Source organism: the organism of the source record quoted next, unplaced genomic scaffold (assembly GCF_019419815.1).
Source record: "Pyrus x bretschneideri cultivar Hongxiangsu unplaced genomic scaffold, Pyrus_bretschneideri_v1 Contig7, whole genome shotgun sequence".
In the NCBI taxonomy this organism is placed as follows: Eukaryota; Viridiplantae; Streptophyta; class Magnoliopsida; order Rosales; family Rosaceae; genus Pyrus; species Pyrus x bretschneideri.
The window spans coordinates 9,420,700-9,439,610 of NW_025999809.1; the positions used below are offsets into that span (position 1 = coordinate 9,420,700).

An 18,911-nucleotide genomic window follows, 5' to 3' on the forward strand; every position below is an offset into this window, starting at 1 on the left:
ATATTTATATAAAAGAGAAAGGTCATAGATTTACAGTTCCTATATGAATTCTACCCGCACCAATTAAATAAATTATCGTTCATCCATAATGTAATCTGATGACTAAATCTTATGTGTAGTTCGACTTACCTAATTCATTATCATCATTTCATTAAAAAAAGTTCTAATCTTTACTATCAGAGGATGTGTAATAAGTACCTTCAAAATGAAGTAAATAAAGTTCAAATAAACATTTATCAACCAACACACATTTTTGTCCAATCAAAGAATTAAGTAATTAACGACTTAAAATTCATGATAATATTTGTATGTCTTCTCTTTCCCGGTCTTTTCTCTACCATGCCAAGATTCCTAGCAGTAGAAGTGGTTTCGTGGAAGTGGTTCCAATGACGCAGTCAACCACCCTCCTTCCCTCTCACCAGTCGTTTCCTTTACGTTACGGATTGAAAGAGAAAGTTGAACCCTCCTCTTACACGACAAACAATCTCTCTCTCTCTCTCTCTCTCTCTGAACCAAACCAACCAAAACCTTTCTTATTATCTAGTCTTCCACTCTCCCTCTACCCGTAGACCGTTGCGAGGTTCATTCAAAGATACGCCCCCATTTCTTCCACCTCCACCTTATCTAGCTCTCAAACCCCCAAAACACAGAAACCCGCTTCTTATTTCCCAAAAAAACACAGAGGAAAGCGAAAAATCTCTGCTTGCATGGCTTTTCTCCCAAAGCTCGCAGCTTTTTTCGTGGTGTTATTATCATTTTTTGAGAACCATGTGCATGCAAGGTTTGTGGTGGAGACGGGAAGCGTTAGGGTTCTGTATCCAATGAGCCTGCGCTCGAAGCACGACGGAGCTATCGGCAACTTTGGGCTGCCGGACTATGGCGGCTCCTTGGTGGGCACTGTTGTCTATCCTGAAAAAGGGTCTTCCGGCTGTGAAGCTTTTGAGGGTGACAAGCCTTTCAAGTCGAAAAATTCTCGCTCCACCATTGTTCTTCTTGATCGCGGAGGTAAATCAATCAATCTATAATTTCTCTACGCATTTATTAAATCAAAAAGCCCGAGGACGGTTTGTAACTCAAGTGATTAAGAGCTTTTATAGAGTCAGTGAGCTCGAATCCCCTCTTCCAATTTGTAGCCAAAAAAAAAAAAAAGTAATGTCTTAGTGGGTTGACTTTACATCATTCTATCAGTGTGCCTAGAAATGAAATTGGTATTTGTCTTTTTTTGGCAACGGCTTCCTTTAATAGTTAAATTTCATTTCTGGATGTGTGTTTTGAGTTTCTTTTTAAAAAGCAAATAGATATAGCAAAAGGATGATGATTAATTTGCTTGTTGGACTTAAATTTTTCTCAATTTTGCTTATGAAAACGCATATTTTTAAATTTTCGGAATTCGGATGCTTTTTTGGAGACTGGATTTGAGCATACTTTCTTGTGTTTGCTCTGCTTTGTCCCCTGTTCTTCCACCTTTCCTTCTATTTGAATCGACTTATCAAAAGTCTCTTACCAGTCTTCCTCTAAATTCCTTGTTGGCTTTAGCTTAACTGTTCAATAGATGTAAAATAGATATTGGCTTCTTTGTATTTAGTAGTCCCTCTGTGCCAAGATGGGCAAATTCTAGTAACCCAGGTCTATCTCTCTCATCACGTGATGTGAGAGATTGAGAGAAGTGGGTATATAACCCCGGTTGTATGGTAGAATCTCTCGTCAAACTTAATCTTGTGGATACTGTGTGTAAGTGACAGACTGAATTCTAACCGAGTCTTATTTTGACCAAAAAAACCATGTTATTGGGATTGTAGTTTGAACTTTTTGCTATTGCACTTGTAGGTTGCTACTTTGCTTTGAAGGTGTGGAATGCTCAACAGGCTGGAGCCTCAGCCGTTTTAGTGGCAGATAACATTGAAGAGCCTCTAATAACAATGGATTCCCCGGAAGAGAGCACTGATGCAGATGGTTACATAGAGAAGATTGGAATTCCGTCAGCTTTGATAGACAAAGCATTTGGTGACAGCTTGAAGGAAGCACTAAAGAACAAGGAAGATGTTGTGATGAAACTAGACTGGAGAGAGTCAGTGCCACACCCCGATCAAAGAGTTGAATACGAGTTCTGGACAAACAGCAACGACGAGTGTGGGGCTCGTTGTGATGAGCAAATGGCTTTTGTGAAAAATTTCAAGGGTCATGCTCAAATTCTGGAGAGAGGGGGTTACACGCTCTTCACTCCACATTATATAACTTGGTATTGTCCTCGGGCATTTGTCCTCACAACTCAGTGCAAGTCTCAATGCATAAACCATGGAAGATATTGTGCACCAGATCCTGAGAGAGATTTAGGAGAGGGGTACCAAGGGAAGGATGTGGTATATGAGAACTTGAGGCAGCTTTGTGTGCATAGAGTTGCCAATGAGAGTGGCCGGTCATGGGTTTGGTGGGATTATGTGACAGACTTCCATATCAGATGTTCCATGAAAGAAAAGAAGTATAGCAAAGATTGCGCCGAGGATGTCATGAAATCACTTGGTAATCGCATGATTTGATATTTCTGTGTAATGTGTATGGGAAAATGATTGTTTTATGGCCTTAATAGCTTTAATCTGATTGCTGCAGATTTGCCTGTTGACAAGATAAAAAAATGTATGGGTAATCCTGAAGATGATGTCGAGAATGCAGTGCTCAAAGCCGAACAAGAAATCCAGGTCATACATTACAGAGACGCATAGGCAAAATGGATTTGTACAATTGGCTTTTTTAATTTGGCCACAGGGTTATCTCATTTTTCCTTTTCTTTTTGTTATATTTAGGTTGGAAGAGGATCTCGTGGTGACATTACCATCTTGCCGACATTGGTTATTAACAATGCTCAGTTTCGAGGTTTGTCACAACTTTCGCGCCATTGTGTATTGACTTCCTTGTTACAGTTCGTCCTGTTACTCATGGACATAAATATTAATCTTGATTGATTTCGTTTAAGCTATTGCCAGAAACCATTCATTTCATTCGTTAAATTTTTTTACACTAAATCAGAATCCTGAAGTTTGTCATTTAACTGATCTGAAGGAAAATTAGATAGAACTGCTGTGCTAAAGGCCATATGTGCTGGATTTAAGGAGACGACTGATCCTCCTATTTGTTTGAGTGGAGGTTAGTTTTCTTTTTTCACTTTCCAGTCTATTCCGTTTCATATCTGCTTCTTGATGATTGAATAACGTACTGATGTCTTTTCGTGTTCCTCTCCCTTCTCCCTCCCAATCAACCGTGTTATCTCAACAGAACTTGAGACAAATGAGTGCCTTGAGAGGAATGGTGGCTGTTGGCAGGACAGCCAATCTAATATAACTGCTTGCAAGGTATACATAAAATTTTACATTTGACGTGTATGGTTGATGCCACCTATGAAAAGTTCCTATGTGCGTCACAAATTTTAACTCCATGTTAATTGGTTCCTTTTCTCAGGACACATTTAGGGGAAGAGTTTGCGAGTGCCCTCTAGTGAACGGTGTTCAGTATAAAGGCGATGGTTATACATCTTGTGATGGTAGATCCTCGATTTATTAAAAATGCAGCAAAATTCTTCCCTTTATTAAAACAGTGTGGTTTTGGAAGAGAGTTACTCCTAAAACATTTACATTTTTCTTGGCAGCTTTCGGACCTGCAAGATGTGCGATAAACAATGGAGGTTGCTGGTCAGAATCTAGAAATGGATTGCATTTCTCGGCATGCTCAGTTCAGTGATCTTTATCATAATCTTTCACTTTATTAGTAGTTCTCTCCATTTTTTGAATAGAGTTCTCTTTCTGTTTCAAGTGCTTAGACCACAAAACTCCACATTTGTTCTTATCAAAATTGATTTTTTTTCCCTTTCGGTATACAAACAGAACTCTGAGTTATCAGGCTGCAAATGTCCACAAGGCTTTCATGGGGACGGTCATAAATGCGAAGGTGATTTGAGTTCCAGTGTGACCAATAACTATCAAAGAATAATTTTCTTACTGTTTCAGGGGATGGTCATTAATTTCTTCGTGTGTGACTTGTATTCGTAAATCATGTTTTCATTCCTTCTTCCATTCCTTTTTACTGTGCATCAGATATTGATGAATGCAAGGTGCGTAGTGCTTGTCAGTGTGATGGCTGCAGCTGTAAGAACACTTGGGGCGGGTACAACTGCAAATGTAAGGGAGGCCAGCTGTATATGAAGGAGCAGGATACTTGTATTGGTAAGACATCAAATTTGAGTCGTAATCACTAATTAATTGTTGATTGGCACCCCACAACGTTAATAGTGGGTAAGTTTGCAATCCTGCAAGACGTATGTCTTAATAATTGTTCATCCATTTAAATGCAGAGAGACATGGATCGAGATTTGCCTGGTTTTTAACTTTCATGGTCCTTGCGGCTGTGTCAGCTGTTGGCCTAGCTGGTTACATCTTCTACAAATACAGGCTTCGAGTATGTTCTCCCTTGGCGAGCTCTGTATATCTGTACTGATTAATTTGTTTATTAAATTACGAACTCTACACTTGTAACAAAATTTCGCTTTCACTTGCAGTCTTACATGGACTCCGAGATCATGGCTATCATGTCGCAATACATGCCTCTGGACGGCCAGCAGGCCAGTCAAGTACATACCGCCGACTCAGAACCTCTACGACGAGGCTCAGTATAAGGTAACTAATTCTTTGCCTTTATAAGCAGTCTTCTTTCTTGTTAACAGTTTGTCCTTAAAAATGTTACTGCTACTGCTACCTGCAGAAACACAAGCTAAACAACCTATTCCGGTCAAGGGCATCTGCGAGCCGGACTGTTTTCATGCAAACGCTCCCTGCGGATACTCAACTCCATTTACTAGCTCATAGGTAAATCAGGAAAAGGTCCCGTTCGGATACAGTACACGATAGTATAGGATGAATTTGGGAGATATCTGTATGTACGTATGCAGGAGATTTTCTTCACATACCACTCTTTACTGTGTGTAGATAAAAGTGCTCAGATGTAAATTTTGGTTTGAGGAAAAACAAGGATCAATATATATATATATATATATGAAATTGTAACGACACACATATATAAGAGGGAAATAAAATAAGACAGAAAAGGAGAAGTTGTGTGTGTAATGTGTATTTCTTCTTCTAAATATAATTTACAAAATCAATAGCTCATCATATACTTGTGACTTGTGAGTGAAGGTTTTGGATTGTTTTGTATTCATGAATAACGATCATATGCTTAACAATTGTCGTGCAAAGTAAATACCAAATGCATGAAAATTAATTGACAAATAAAGCATGAAATTAAGAATTACACACATGCACATATATATATATATATACACACAAAAACAAAAATATCATTTGGTAGCTAGGCTTATTTTATACACATCCCACAATTTTATGAAAACACCTCACATTCAAAAACTTTCTCGAAAATTCCAGCTTCCTCCCTCATTCTTCTGAAGCCATTCCCTCAACTAATAAATCTGTAATGAGATCTAGAGGGACCTCATCCCACTTACAATTGTTTCCCGAGAGAAAAGTGGTACGCACTAGACAATGAGCAATGCCATTGGCTTGACGATGGACATGGGTATAAGAAACTCCAGCAACCGTTTCTATTAACGTCTTCGTGTCTTCAATGATATTCCCAATCACAAACAAATTAGGAGAAGTTTCACAAAGAGCGACAATAATCTGAAGAGAATCGCTTTCAACAGTGAAGTTGTGAAGTCCCTTTTGTATCGCCAAAATTAAATCGTATTTGGCTGCCGTCACCTCCGCTCGAAGATGAGAAAAATATGATCGCACATTATCGTTGCTGCTGCCACAAAACCACCCCGATCATTCCTAATTATGATTCCAACTCCCCCCAATTTGAGATGATCATTCCACGCCCTCCATTTTTAAGTCCAGTTCTATGGTTTTTTGAGGATGAGTCCAATTATTTAATTATTTCATATCAATTTCATTAATTTATATAAAAACATATCAATTTACGCTTATCAACAATTTGTCAATTTTTTCGTCAAATTAATGTTATTTTTGCCTATTTAAGTTTTAAAAACCAACTGAAAATTAGATAAAATTCACGACCGGAGGCAAATTGGCACGTTAAAAAAGAATAGGGGCTTCAGAACCAAATTGGAAGAAATTACCAATAATTCCAGACCAGAAAAAAAAAAACAAAAAACAAAGATGGTACGGTAAAAATAAAAGAGAGCGCAAAACATGTCTTTTCTCGTACTCTGTGCGGTTAAAAGTAAAAACACTAGAACAGAGGAGGAGACTGTCAAAGTGGATAACGTTCTGCCCAGACTCCTACTTCACTCTTGTTCCTGCTGCTCCTTCGCTTCCCAGTTGCTGCTATCAACTATGTCGTTGGAGTTTCAATCCTAAATCTCTGTCGTCTCTTCTCTCCGATGGCCTCTTCTCTTCCTCTCCATCACCCCTCCCACTGTCTCATCTCCAATCCACAGGTCCCAATCTCTCTCTCTCTCTCTCTCTCTCTCTCTCTCTCTCTCTCTTATTTTTCAAAATTTTCTATGTTGTTAATTTTGACGTATATGTGAAGAAGCAGTTTAGAGGTTCCAACAATGGATGCTCCCCAAGACCCAGAAGCTATTTCCCCACAAAAGACACAGAAAAAGGCGTTCGCTTTCAACCCATCAAAGCAAAAGCAGCCACGGAGGCTCCTCCATTTTCTCTCTTTCAGCCTCCCAAAGACTGAGGACTCTCCCTCTGAGGTAATCTACGCATTCTCCCACTACTTTCTGTTGGTTGCTAAGAAAGTGTAGAGATGGAAATTAGAAACTTCAGCAATTTTCAGATTGTTTAAGGTTTCATTTGGTTAGCTACTGATAACTGAATCTTCTGAAGTTTTAAATTGTAAGAATATGTGTATGTTCAAGTGCTTTATGTTCATAAGAAATCAGAACAGCATATTTTGTTTGTAGTTCAATCCAAATGGAGCTATATTGTTCTGTTCTACGTATGCCCTTTAAATAAGGATTGATTTTCTTGTTTTTGATTCATTACTAAGACGAAAGATCATGCCTTATCTTTTAATACCTGCAGTTGGAGCCAGCGGACCCTGATTTCTACAAGATAGGGTATGTTAGAAGTATGAGAGCAGTATGGAATCGAATTTAAGGAAGGGCCAGATGGGTTTGGGGTTTATGCTTCCAAGGATGTGGAACCACTTCGCCGGGCTAGAGTGAGTTATTAATTCATTGCAGTCTGTCGAGTTAGATGCACAACGCTGAATTTAGTGTCAGTGTCAGTGTCTATGATGGTTTCACTGTCCTTAGTTGTTGATTAAGTGTTTAGGTTTCGATGGCTTGTTTTTGGTATTAATGTGTTTTTGTTCTCAATTTCCTTAGGTAATAATGGAAATCCGCTAGAACTGATGTTAACCGTAAGCCAAAAGCTGCCATGGATGTTTTTTCCAGATATAGTACCAGTGGGTCATCCAATCTTCGATATCATTAACTCAACAGATCCAGAGGTAAGCGTGTTTGACTTCATTTCAGATAGCAAGAATTTACTGGAGAAGATTATCAAGTATTCTAGTACTTCTTCAATTTGTTTAATGGGCAATAGCATTTTCTTCAAATTATGAAATGACATTCATTCTATTGCCTTCATTTTTGTGGCAGACAGATTGGGATCTGAGGTTAGCATGCCTTCTTTTGTACGCATTTGACAAGGAAGATAACTTTTGGCAGTTGTACGGTGATTTTCTACCCAGCGCTGATGAGTGCCCCAACTTGCTTCTGGCTAGTGAGGTGGATAACTTTACAGAACATAATTCTTCTTCATTGTTTCTAAACATTTGCGTAATTTATTCTCGTTTATTTTCTTTGACTAGATCCAAATAAGATTTGGATCCAAGGCCTTGAGTGTGCCTGATGTTGAAGGCACATCCATAGCTGTGATACAGTTTTCGAGAATGCATCCACAGCTTTTGGCCTCTTGAGATTTAGATCCAAATAATCTTGTTTTTCTTTGCTTCTGCTCCATAAATGTTATAGGAGGAGCTTTCAGAACTGCAAGATCCCAATCTTGCTTCGACTATGAGGGAACAGCAACGCCGAGCCCTGGAATTTTGGGAAAAGAATTGGGTAATTATCAGCCTGTATATCTTGTACATCATCAATCATTCTAGTCATCAATATTCTGCAGAAAAAATTGATTACCCTCAGTTTTAACTCATTATACACATGCTTGTATGTGTGCTAAACCTCAATCAGCACTCTGGTGTACCACTAAAAATTAAACGCCTTGCTCGTGATTCTGAGAGATTCATTTGGGCTCTGAGTATGGCACAAACACGATGCATAGGCATGCAAATGAGAATTGGTGCACTTGTTCAAGATGCAAATATGCTAATTCCTTATGCAGGTAAGTTTCTATTCTCTTCAAATCTTCCAAGTTTGATTATAATTTCGCTCTCGTGAGTATATATTAAACTAGATGTAATATTGCAATTGTGAGGGGAGAATCAAGAACTTATCTTTGTTATTATATATTATATTCTTTGTTAATTTGCTCAAGTAACATGTTAATTTGGTGAAGAAGCAACCGTGTTCAGTGGCCAAACCATTCATTTGGTACAATTTGCTACAATTTATGTTCCCTTTTATGTTATTAGGTGGCTGTCTAATCAATTTGCTACAATTTGCAGACATGCTAAACCATTCGTTTGAGCCAAACTGCTTTTTTCATTGGCGTTTTAAAGATCGCATGCTTGAAGTGATGATAAATGCTGGAAAACGGATTAAGAAAGGTGACGAGGTAATGCCTATTCTATTTTATCATTTGGCTTTGATAAATTCCTTTCAAATTTAAATGCTTGCAAGGATACTTATGCAGGGACGAGTTTCATTTTTTGTTAACCTGACTAACAGTTGTCATGAGTAACTTGTGCTTCCTTAGCACTGTGTTCAGCCATCCTTCCCAATTCAAATTCTTTCTTGTTCGGTTTTTTATTTCAATATTTCACCCTCCCTCAAGTTACCGTTAACCCACAAAATCAAATAACAAATTTAATGCCATGATAAAGCCTACGATTGGTTATCCATAATATTAATGTAGCACATATATGAAGATGATCTGCTACTAATTTGGACGGGTATTACAGATGACCGTCAATTACATGAGCGGACAACAGAATGACATGTTGATGCAAAGATATGGATTCTCTTCTCCTGTGGTAATGTTCTCTTGCCTAGTAAAAAGAAGTGTGCGTATATATATACTTTATTTACTGATTTGAATTGTCAGTGTAGTTAATTGGAGTAACATAATAGAAATAGAGCTATTGGTCAAGCGGAGGAATATTTTTTTTTTCCATGAACGAAATTTGTGTTTAAGGTTGATAGTTTAGATTAGTACAACACTTATGTACTGTAATGGCACTCTCGGTGCTCTGGAATACTGAATCATGCGTGATTAGTTTTTGAGTATCAGTTTTTGTAGACATGAAGACGAGAGTCATGATTTATGACCGCACATATAATGGATATGGAAGCACAAATGAAATCTAGACACCGAAAGGCACAACTAAAAGCTGTGTCTGCTGACTTTACGTATAAGATTCTTGACTGTAATGCATAATGTACCCGAAAACTCTTGCTTCAGATTATTTTTCTGTTTAGGTTAAGTATGATGAATATTTGAATATATAGATTCAGTAATTAGAAGCATCATGGTGTCATTTGTACTTTTCTAAAATTGAGTGCTCTTTATCTGGCTTGGAACTGCAGAATCCTTGGGATGTGATTCCGTTCTCTGGAAATGCACGTATTCATTTGGATTCCTTCTTGTCAGTATTCAATATATCCGGACTTCACGGAGAGTACTACCATAACAGTATGAGGCATTTGAATTCTCTCTGTGGCTTGTTCTGTTTAGATTTGTAGTCCTTCAAACCTAACAGCATCGTAGTTAAAGGATCTGTATAAAAATGTAGCAGGTCGACTAGCTAATGATGGAGATACTTTTGTTGACGGAGCGATCATAGCAGCAGCAAGAACATTGCCGACGTGGTCCGATGGGGATGTGCCTCCGATCCCAAGTATGGAAAGAAAATCGGTGAAGGAATTACAGGAAGAATGCCGACAGATACTTGCAGCGTTTCCTACTAACTCTAAGCAAGACCAAAAAATCCTAGGTAAGGTGAAACCGAGTTGCCATGTGTTTTTTCTTGTAACCTATAGGTAAGATGAACTTTAATTTGACACTGGAAACTTATGTTTCTTCCCATCATACCCTCTGTAGATTCAATGCCAAATGCTAGCAGGACGCTTGAAGCTGCAATCAAGTATGTGATCACGACATGATTCATACCGGAGCTTTTTGAACCGAAATTTATGGCAAACTGAAACCACTGTCGATGATTTAACTGCTGATCTCCACCTATGCAGGTATAGATTGCACCGGAAATTGTTCGTAGAGAAGGTCATGCAGGCACTGGATATATACCAAGAGCGGATACTGTTCTGATAAAAAGCTTACGAGTTTAGAAGGCTAGGAAAATTTTGTGGCATTCAATTGTACCAAAACTCTGCTGATTACAGCAGAGTTAATTCATGTTTAACATGTAGTTTGTGCAAAGATTTTTATATTTATTTTTAGTATGTCTTTTCTTCCCAAATCGTGGCTGATTAAGTTCTAATGTATTTGTAGAAAAATTACTTTACGGATTAACGATTATATGATAAACCTAGTTCGACATCTTCTACTTGTGTTTCTGTATATGCAAGGCAAGAATCCAACATTGTAAAATAAAATTAAACAGAGCTTAAACTCTCAGGTTGGTAGGCTTCACCACATAGCAAATCACTTTAATGTTTTGCTTAGTTACAAGGTCACGAGACAAGGATCGGCAATTACAAGTGTGAGAATGTGAAGGTAAAAGAGTTCGGCATTGATGAAAGGAGAAACCTTGTAAGGGATTATAAGAGATTGGACTATTTCCCGTATTGTCAATTGATTTTATGGTGGAATTTCAATTTTCTTCATGATATCAGAATATGTTGCCCCTCCATGTCACCTAATCCGGGTTGTTCACGTATCCCACATTAGTGAAAGGAGAAACCTTGTAAGAGTTTATAAGAGATTGTGCTATTCACCAAAAGTGTATTTAATTATTTTAAAAACACTTTCAAATGAACTTAAAGGCGTTTTGATGCAATTTGTCACACAGTTATAGAAGCACACTGCTCTAGAGCTATTTTGACAAAAATCTAAGTCGGTCAATGTAACATCCCACATCGCCCAAGGGAGTGGATCCTGTAAGCCTTATATGTATATTCTCATCTTTACCTAACACGAGCCCTTTTGGGAGCTCACTAATGAACTTCAAAGTTAAGCGAGTTCGCGCGAGAGCAATCCCATGATGGTTGGCCCATTGGGAGCTCACTGATGAACTTCGAAGTTAAGCAAGCTCACACGAGAGCAATCCCATGATGGGTGACCCACTGGGAGCTCCCGGGATGTGGTGGATCCCGGGTCGGGATGTAACAATTTGGTATCAGAGCTAATCCCTGGCCGGAAATGTGCTGATAAGGACGTCGGGCCCCTAAGGGGGTTGGATTGTAACATCCCACATCGCATAAGAGAGGGGATCTTGTAAGCCTTATATGTATATTCTTATCTCTACTTAGCACGAGACCTTTTTGGAGCTCATTGGCTTCGGAGTTCATTGGAATTCTAAAATTAAGCGAGTTCTATTGCGAGAGCAATCTCATGATGGGTGACTCACCGGAAGTTCAATAGGCGGAGTCGAGCCCAGGATATGGTGGATCCCGGGCCGGGATGTGACAGTTAACATAATATATTTTGACGAATACACAAAAATTCAACTTCATTTTTTCAAAAAAATTTGAATCCATTGCGATTAAATTAATCAAATAAAATTTAATTTATATATTTCAACTTTTATTTAAGAACATAATGAGCTATAGGTATCCACTGGAAAGTTCAACCGGCAGAGTCGAGTTCGAAATATGATGGATCCCGAGCTGGGATGTGACAGTTAACATAATATATTTTGCCGAATGCACAAAAATTCAACTTCATTTTTTCAGAAAAAATTGAATCCATTGAGATTAAATTAATCAAATAAAATTTAATTTATATATTTCAACTTTTATTTAAGAACATAACGAGCTAGGCAGCATAAAGGCTTCCATCGTAAAAGCGACGGACTCCAGCACCGCACCGGTCGTATACCGTTCCCATTTAAAGGTATCCCTCTCTCCTCTCTCTCTCTCTCTCTCTCTCTCTCTCTCTCTCTTTCTCCGGTTCTAGTAGATAACAAGAATGGTTTGTTCATTACTGTTGAATCGTGAAAACAGTTAGGAACATTTTGATTTGTGGGTGTCTTACACCAGATGATTGTGCTGCACACCATATGTTTGATGAAATTTCAATTCGGTGGACCGATGAGTTGCACATTAGGTGTTTGATAAACACTAGTTAAGATCAGTTTGATTTGTGGGTTTTCTATGTATCGCTCTTTAATTGCATCAGTATAGTAGCTGATTGAGTTGCACATTAGGTGTTTGATAAAATGTCAATCTGGTGACTGATGAGGTAACAATGGCAGTGTCAATTGCAGTGTCAAATTGTTTTGGATAGTCTTGTAACTGTGAAAGATTTGGACTTCTCCTTGTGCTCGTAAGGAAATTTGTAGAACCCCACAAATATTCCTCAAATACTGAAAGTGTGTATCTTTTTTGAATTGGAGAGGTAAAGCGAGATGGCTACTGGTGGTCTAAAGAGCATGTTGGTTGCGGCAGTCAGTACTGGGGTGACTGAGGCTAGGGCGAGGATATTTGGGCACATAATCAACCCAACGGGCCAGAGATCTGCCCATAAGATTTTGCGCAAGAAGTTGATTGGTGAGAAAGTTGCCCAGTGGTACCCATATGACATCAAGAAAGATGACCCCCGAATCATGGCTATGGAAGAACAAGAGTACTCTCTCTACCCCTCCCTCTCTCTAATGTCTACTAAACGTCTGTTTTTATGTTAAGTGTTGAATTCTTCAATGCCAAACTTGTGATTTCCGTAACAGATCACGATATTCTTTTTCCACCTCTCATTCAAGTGTTGCAACTTAGCGTTTGATTGATGTATTTCATCTTTGTTCTACATCCAAGTTAGCAGAATGTAACTTGTGCTGGTTTCATGATTTTGTATCATAAACTGGTAGTAGCCTTTGGTGACTAATAGTCCTGATGATTCTCTACTTGGTATCTTTCTAGGCGCTTATCCAAGCTTGAAATGTTGAAACGTCGAGGAAAAGGACCACCGAAGAAGGGTCAAGGAAGGCGTGCTGCCAAGCGTAACAAAAAGTAGTATTTTGACATGTTGGATTTGGTTCGTGAGTAGCGTTTTGAATAAGAAGAGACTACTAGTATTTAGACATCTTGTAACAATTTGTTCCTTAAATTCTGTTTCAAGTTCCATTTTTCACTTTTGTAACGATGGTAACTATTATATGCGGGCAATATATTGCTCAGTCAAACATTTTGGCATCCAACATTTTCCAGGCTTCAGCTGATATGATACAAGAAGATTTAAGAATTCAACCCGTTTTCGTTTGTCGACGATACTTGAGCAATGAATTTTGAACCTGTTTACTTATCTGTGATGTTAACCAAATCAGGAATTAACGATAGTACGGGCTGAAAAATGACACAAACAAAACTCTCGTTGAAAATCAAGCGATGGCAAGATACATAAATAATCACTCTTATCACGAAACCTTCGAAAAGGATTCTCGAGCATCAAGCTTGACATGTATACAAGAGCTTCTGGGAACTTATACAATCAAAGGAATGCTACCAAATTTACAAAATAACGAACATTTTTCTTACCAATAATCTCCGCATGAACAAGTTCCATTTTTAAAGTGATGGAACCTTCTTACATCTCTTAGAATGATCTCCCTGTCCGTAATCTTGGAGATATACTTTGACGCAGTGTGGCAGTCATTACAAACTCGAAGGTTCTTGGAAACTCTAATGGTAGTCCCGGGACGGGTATTGAGAATGCCAAACGCTATTGCCAGTTTCTCGCTATGCCCACAGAGTAGAGTTTCTTTCTCCTCCTCGTCAACATTGTGAAGTACACAAGAAGTATCAGGCACATAACCCTCCTTCTTCATCTTTTCTGACAGGGTTTCGAGAAATTCATGGAGCTGCTTACTTTGTTGGTGTGACAAATCTCCAGCCAAAAACTTATGAACCTCATCGCCAAACTCAATCCAACTATAACCAGGTTCTTTTCTCACTCCCAATTCCCTCATCTTTCTCCGAACATCCATTGCCTTTTCCCAGAGTCCGGAAGATGAGTAGATATTAGAGAGTAGAACATAGTGACTAGCCACATCAGGCTCCAATTGCAGGAGATGATTAGCTGCAACTTCTCCAATCTCTACATTCTGGTGAATTCGACAAGCACCAAGCAAGCTACTCCAAGCACCTGCTTTATCGAGTTGAGAAGGCATAGAGTTGATGAGTTGATATGCTTCCTCCACATTACCAGCCCGACCAAGCAAGTCTACAACACAAGCATAATGATCTGGTGCAGGTTCAATTCCATAGTCCTCTTTCATTTTTCGGAACAAATTCAGGCCTTCATCAACCATCCCAGAATGACTACATGCTGCAAAAAGTGCAATGAACGTAACTTCATTAGGCCTTACCTCCTTGTTTCGTCTTCCTTCATCCACCATATCCCTAAGTAGTTCTAATGCTTCCTCCCCTCTCCCGTGCATTCCATAAGCCATGATAAGTACATTCCAGGTTATCACATTCTTTATTGGTATCTGATTAAACACAGCTCTAGCCAAATCTATACAGCCACATTTCGCATACATGTCAACCAGCGCACTTCCTACTGCAACATCAAATGCCAATAAGTGTCTAATAGCATAAGCATGGATCTCTTTCCCCTTAGCGAGTGCTCCCAGTGCAGCACAACCAGGAAGAATTGTCATGAATGTTATTGAATTTGGTTTAAGAGGAATCCTTTTTTCATTGTCATAACCACTATAATCTGTGTTCTTCTTTTCTTCTACTCTTTGCATATCACATAGCAGATTAAGCGCATCACCATGGCGTCCAGAAATAACATAACCAGTGATCATGGTGTTCCACGACACTATGTCTTTTGCCTCCATGCTGTTAAATATGATTTCTGAAATTACTGTCTTTCCTAACCTGGAGTACATGTCCACAAGTGCATTTTGCACGTACCTGTTCTTCTCCAGACCCCTCTTTATTACATAACCGTGGATACTCTCTTTATCCGCGAATGCTTCAGACCGCACACAGGCTGGCACAATACTCGACATTGTGGTGGAATTTGGGGAAAGCGCGGAGGCAGCATACATGTCAAGGAACAGTTTCAATGCCTCCTCGTCGTACTCATTTTGTGCATAGCCAGTAATCATTGCATTCCAAAGTGGAATTTTCCGCTCCAAGACAGCATCAAAAACTCGACGACCATTTCCAACTTGTCGGCAGTTGCAATACATGTCAACTAAAGCACTACCAACATAAGAATTTTCACTTAATTCAGTGGTTCTTAAGGCATAAGCATGAATTTCCTTCCCTGTATCTAACATCTCCAGATGAGAACAGGCCGGAAGAACACTTGCAACTGTAACCCCATCTGGTTTGAGTCCTGCAAGAACCATAAGGCCGAAGAACTCTAAAGCTTCCATAAACTGGTCGTTCTGAGAGAACGAACTTATCATTGTGTTCCACGAAACCATGTCACAGTCCTCAAACATCTCAAACAAAGCTCTCGAGTACTCAACTAATCCTAATTTAGCATACATTGCCAATAAAGCATTGATTGTAAATGTTTTCCAGTCACTCACTCTCAGACTATACGCATGAACTTGCTTCCCAAGCTGCAATCCATCACGCTTATGCAAATTCGAACAAGCATGTGCCACACTCACCAAAGTAAAGGAGCTAGGCTCCATATTCTCCAATAACATCGACCTAAACGCATCGAGAGCGAGTTCCCATTCCTCGATCCGACAAAACGCAGCAATCATGGAATTCCAAGAAACTTGGTCTCTGTCAGTTATTCCATCGAACACTTTGCACGCATCTCCAATATCTCCACATTTCCCATACACATTAACAAGGGTATTAGCCACGGTCACCGAGGATAACCCATACCCGAATTTCACAACATGGGCGTGAATCTGTTTCCCTAAATTCAAGTCCTGAATCCCCGTGACGGCCTTCAGAACTGCAGGGAAAGCAAAGTTGTCGGGTGCTACACCTGAAAGAGTCATTTCGATGTACGTAGAAATGGCTTCTCGGAAATGATTGGACCGGGTTTGGGAGCGGAGGGTCTCGACCCATGTGGCCGGAGTGCGAGAGTGGGATGCAAGTTTCGGTGCAGAACCGCCGCCGGCGGTGGTGGTGGGTGGGTTGAGTAAAGGAGAGGGCTTTAGAGTGTTTGTTTTGAGAGTTGTGGGTTGGTGGATTTGGAGGGAAGAAAGTGGTTGGGAAGGTAAGGGGCCGGAGAGAGGTGTGAGCAGTTGAGTGTAGGAGGAGGACATTTGGTAGTTATTACAGTTGGAGCAGTTACTGGATTAGTTCTAAAACGGAAAAGAGTTGCGCAGTTCATGTACTGAAGGAATGGAAAGGGATCCTCGGATCCCTTCCACTTAAGCCTCATGATCCATAAATTTGGATTATTGAAATTTGATTCAACGATTACAATCCTATTAAAAGTTATAATAATTTTAATCGTTAGATCAAATTTCAAGAGTCCGAATTTATGGATCATGAGGATTAGGTGGAATGGATAATGGTTGGGCTCACTTGATAGAATTTTATCTTTTTTATTTTCCTTTTATTATATTTTGACCAATTTTAAAATTTTATTTTGTTGTTTAATCAGATTTTCATAAATCAAACTATCCAAAAGATAAAAGGACCTTCAATTTATGCTTGCGTGCTCACTTGTCTTTTCCTAATTTTGTTACTCAATTAGTGTTTAAATGCAATTTGTTAATGTTTAAATGCAATTTGTTACATTCTTCAATTGAATTCAAACACAATTATCTGAACTTGAAACTTCTTTCAATATTGATAAGAGAAAGTACAGTTAAAATGCTTACCAAGTTATCAATAAGAAAATACGATTTGCATAAGTATCATCTGAACTTGCAAGTATGTGCGCTAATACCACCTAAACTTTTAATTTTTTATTTTTACCACATGAGCTCTCTCAACTGTTGGAATCTACCACCTACGTTACTTTTCATCTATTTGATGTTAAAACATGTCATACTCCATTCACATGGAGGTATATTTTTTTTCGATTTAGTTCTCAGGGCTCACTGGAATCAATTTGTACAAAGGCAAAAGGCATTGTTTGTGTAGTGGCGTTGGAGTCAAGTCATGAACAGAAATGAGAAGTTGATTTCAAGTTTAATTTTGGCAATGGTTGTTGAATAATTGAAGTGGAAATTGATTGTTGGCATCTACATTGGCACTAAGTGAAGAGGGATGGAGGATAATTTGCTGGGGAACTCCCAAATTATGGTAAATACTGCATGTTTTAACAATAAAAATGGATGGAAAGTAATGTAGGTGATAGATTCCAATAGTTAAAAGAATCCAGGTGGTAAAAATTAAAAATTGAAAGTTCATGTAGTATTATCGCGCATGCTTACAAATTCAGATGGTACTTACACAAAATCCCTTGAGAAAATATACTCATTGAGCATTTCTTCATTGTAGGACCATTCTCACATGTATCTACATATTTAAGTATGAGAACATGCACATTTTAGTATTTTGAGCTCGTTCGATGTCTAGAACTGGTAGACTCACAACATTCATATGAAAGTTTATTTATGCATACAAACGTGAGTTTGGGCTCGTTTGATGTCTTGAACTGAATAACTCATTGTGTCATATGAAAGCTTGTATGAGCACCCATAAATGTGTCCTCATCCACACCTCTACACTTGGCAGCTCTTTCAATGTGACATACAACAAACATGCGGAACCATTCTTTCACATGTGTCTGCATATTTTCAACATTCATTCTTACTATATCACATGTTTTGCACACCCTTTTCATGGTATGAAGCATCAACAAAGTTTTGCCTTTTTCGAACAATGTTTGGCTATTTAAAACTCTTTGTATTTTAATTATAGACTTTGTGTCTATGATCAGAATCGTTTATATTATAATTCACACTTGTAAAAAATTTCTGCAAGAAATGAATTAAAACTAAAGTTGTTTAGTGAATCTATTATAACAAATATATAAATGGTTCGTAATACTTTTATCAATTCCATTCATTTGTTTTTATACAATTGATAACAAAACAACCTTAGTATTATGAACGGTTCTGATCCTAAACACATAATTCTATAAATTGACAACGAATCATTTTGAATAGAAATAACTACTCATCGTTTGAATAATCAAGTAATTTTGAAAGAACAAAACTTGGCTGCTTAATAGTTAGCAGGAAGTCATGTTGAATAACTACTGTGGCTGCTTACCAGTTTGACACTTGTCCACTGTTTTTCTCCTTTCTAAAAAAATTATGCAATATTAAAACATTATGTAAAGACCAAAATAACCTTATGCCCTGGTTCAATTTGTCCAGTCTTCTCCCCTTCCTCTCTTTTGTTTCGCACAGACCCCAAATTTTCTTTTATTCCTCTTCTTAGACAAATGCCAATCCTCTTAATCATGTTGGCAACAAAATATCTCTCACTCAACTGCTTAATGTGAGTATTACATATACGACAACTATAATACATACAAACAAATATAGATGTGTAGAAAATGTTGATCCTATTATATATTTAGCAGCTTGATTTTTTGTTTGTAGGAATCAACAACAAATTTCCATGC

The 18,911-nt window shown here is 38.4% G+C and overlaps 4 protein-coding genes across 5 annotated transcripts; 3 read left to right on the forward strand and 1 right to left on the reverse strand.

Annotated features, from left to right (window-relative positions):
• Positions 1-698: 698 nt before the first annotated feature.
• LOC103932399 (vacuolar-sorting receptor 6) lies at positions 699-5,161 on the forward strand. Its single transcript, XM_009341983.3, has 13 exons — positions 699-1,005; positions 1,828-2,520; positions 2,608-2,696; positions 2,802-2,871; positions 3,058-3,141; positions 3,271-3,347; positions 3,454-3,535; positions 3,641-3,723; positions 3,876-3,939; positions 4,086-4,214; positions 4,343-4,446; positions 4,547-4,664; positions 4,750-5,161. Exons 1-12 carry the CDS (start codon positions 708-710, stop codon positions 4,661-4,663), a joined length of 1,890 nt encoding a protein of 629 aa, XP_009340258.2. The 5' UTR covers positions 699-707; the 3' UTR covers position 4,664; positions 4,750-5,161.
• A 1,028-nt stretch (positions 5,162-6,189) lies between these two features.
• On the forward strand, positions 6,190-10,724 carry LOC103932400 (protein PLASTID TRANSCRIPTIONALLY ACTIVE 14). The gene is given in 16 exon segments (XM_009341984.3): positions 6,190-6,466; positions 6,562-6,714; positions 6,716-6,733; positions 7,065-7,121; positions 7,123-7,203; positions 7,370-7,379; positions 7,382-7,494; positions 7,646-7,774; positions 8,021-8,110; positions 8,240-8,390; positions 8,674-8,783; positions 9,130-9,201; positions 9,755-9,860; positions 9,961-10,161; positions 10,269-10,311; positions 10,415-10,724. Coding segments are annotated over 16 exon segments (1,470 nt in total). The 5' UTR covers positions 6,190-6,409; the 3' UTR covers positions 10,494-10,724.
• Positions 10,725-12,088: 1,364 nt separating this feature from the next.
• On the forward strand, positions 12,089-13,583 carry LOC103932401 (28S ribosomal protein S33, mitochondrial). Of its 2 annotated transcripts, none has more exons than XM_048574099.1 (3): positions 12,089-12,239; positions 12,744-12,971; positions 13,262-13,583. In XM_048574099.1, exons 2-3 carry the CDS (start codon positions 12,754-12,756, stop codon positions 13,353-13,355), a joined length of 312 nt encoding a protein of 103 aa, XP_048430056.1. In that variant the 5' UTR covers positions 12,089-12,239; positions 12,744-12,753; the 3' UTR covers positions 13,356-13,583. The 2 variants fall into 2 exon arrangements, with proteins under 2 accessions (XP_048430056.1, XP_009340265.2); XM_009341990.3 differs by having other exon boundaries at positions 12,139-12,239; positions 12,750-12,971.
• Positions 13,584-13,692: 109 nt separating this feature from the next.
• Positions 13,693-16,674, reverse strand: LOC103932402 (pentatricopeptide repeat-containing protein At3g57430, chloroplastic). The gene has a single exon (XM_009341991.3). It carries the CDS (start codon positions 16,585-16,587, stop codon positions 13,873-13,875), a length of 2,715 nt encoding a protein of 904 aa, XP_009340266.2. The 5' UTR covers positions 16,588-16,674; the 3' UTR covers positions 13,693-13,872.
• Between the last annotated feature and the right edge of the window lie 2,237 nt (positions 16,675-18,911).

Excerpts from the sequence above, each read along its gene's own strand:
- LOC103932399 (XM_009341983.3), top strand. The coding sequence starts at position 708 with ATGGCTTTTCTCCCAAAGCTCGCAGCTTTTTTCGTGGTGTTATTATCA. Across the intron at positions 2,521-2,607 it reads GGATGTCATGAAATCACTTG|ATTTGCCTGTTGACAAGATA; the intron begins GTAATCGCATGA and ends TGATTGCTGCAG. Across the intron at positions 3,536-3,640 it reads TGGTTATACATCTTGTGATG|CTTTCGGACCTGCAAGATGT; the intron begins GTAGATCCTCGA and ends TTTTCTTGGCAG.
- LOC103932401 (XM_048574099.1), top strand. The coding sequence starts at position 12,754 with ATGGCTACTGGTGGTCTAAAGAGCATGTTGGTTGCGGCAGTCAGTACT. Across the intron at positions 12,972-13,261 it reads ATGGCTATGGAAGAACAAGA|GCGCTTATCCAAGCTTGAAA; the intron begins GTACTCTCTCTA and ends GTATCTTTCTAG.
- LOC103932402 (XM_009341991.3), bottom strand. The coding sequence starts at position 16,587 with ATGTCCTCCTCCTACACTCAACTGCTCACACCTCTCTCCGGCCCCTTA.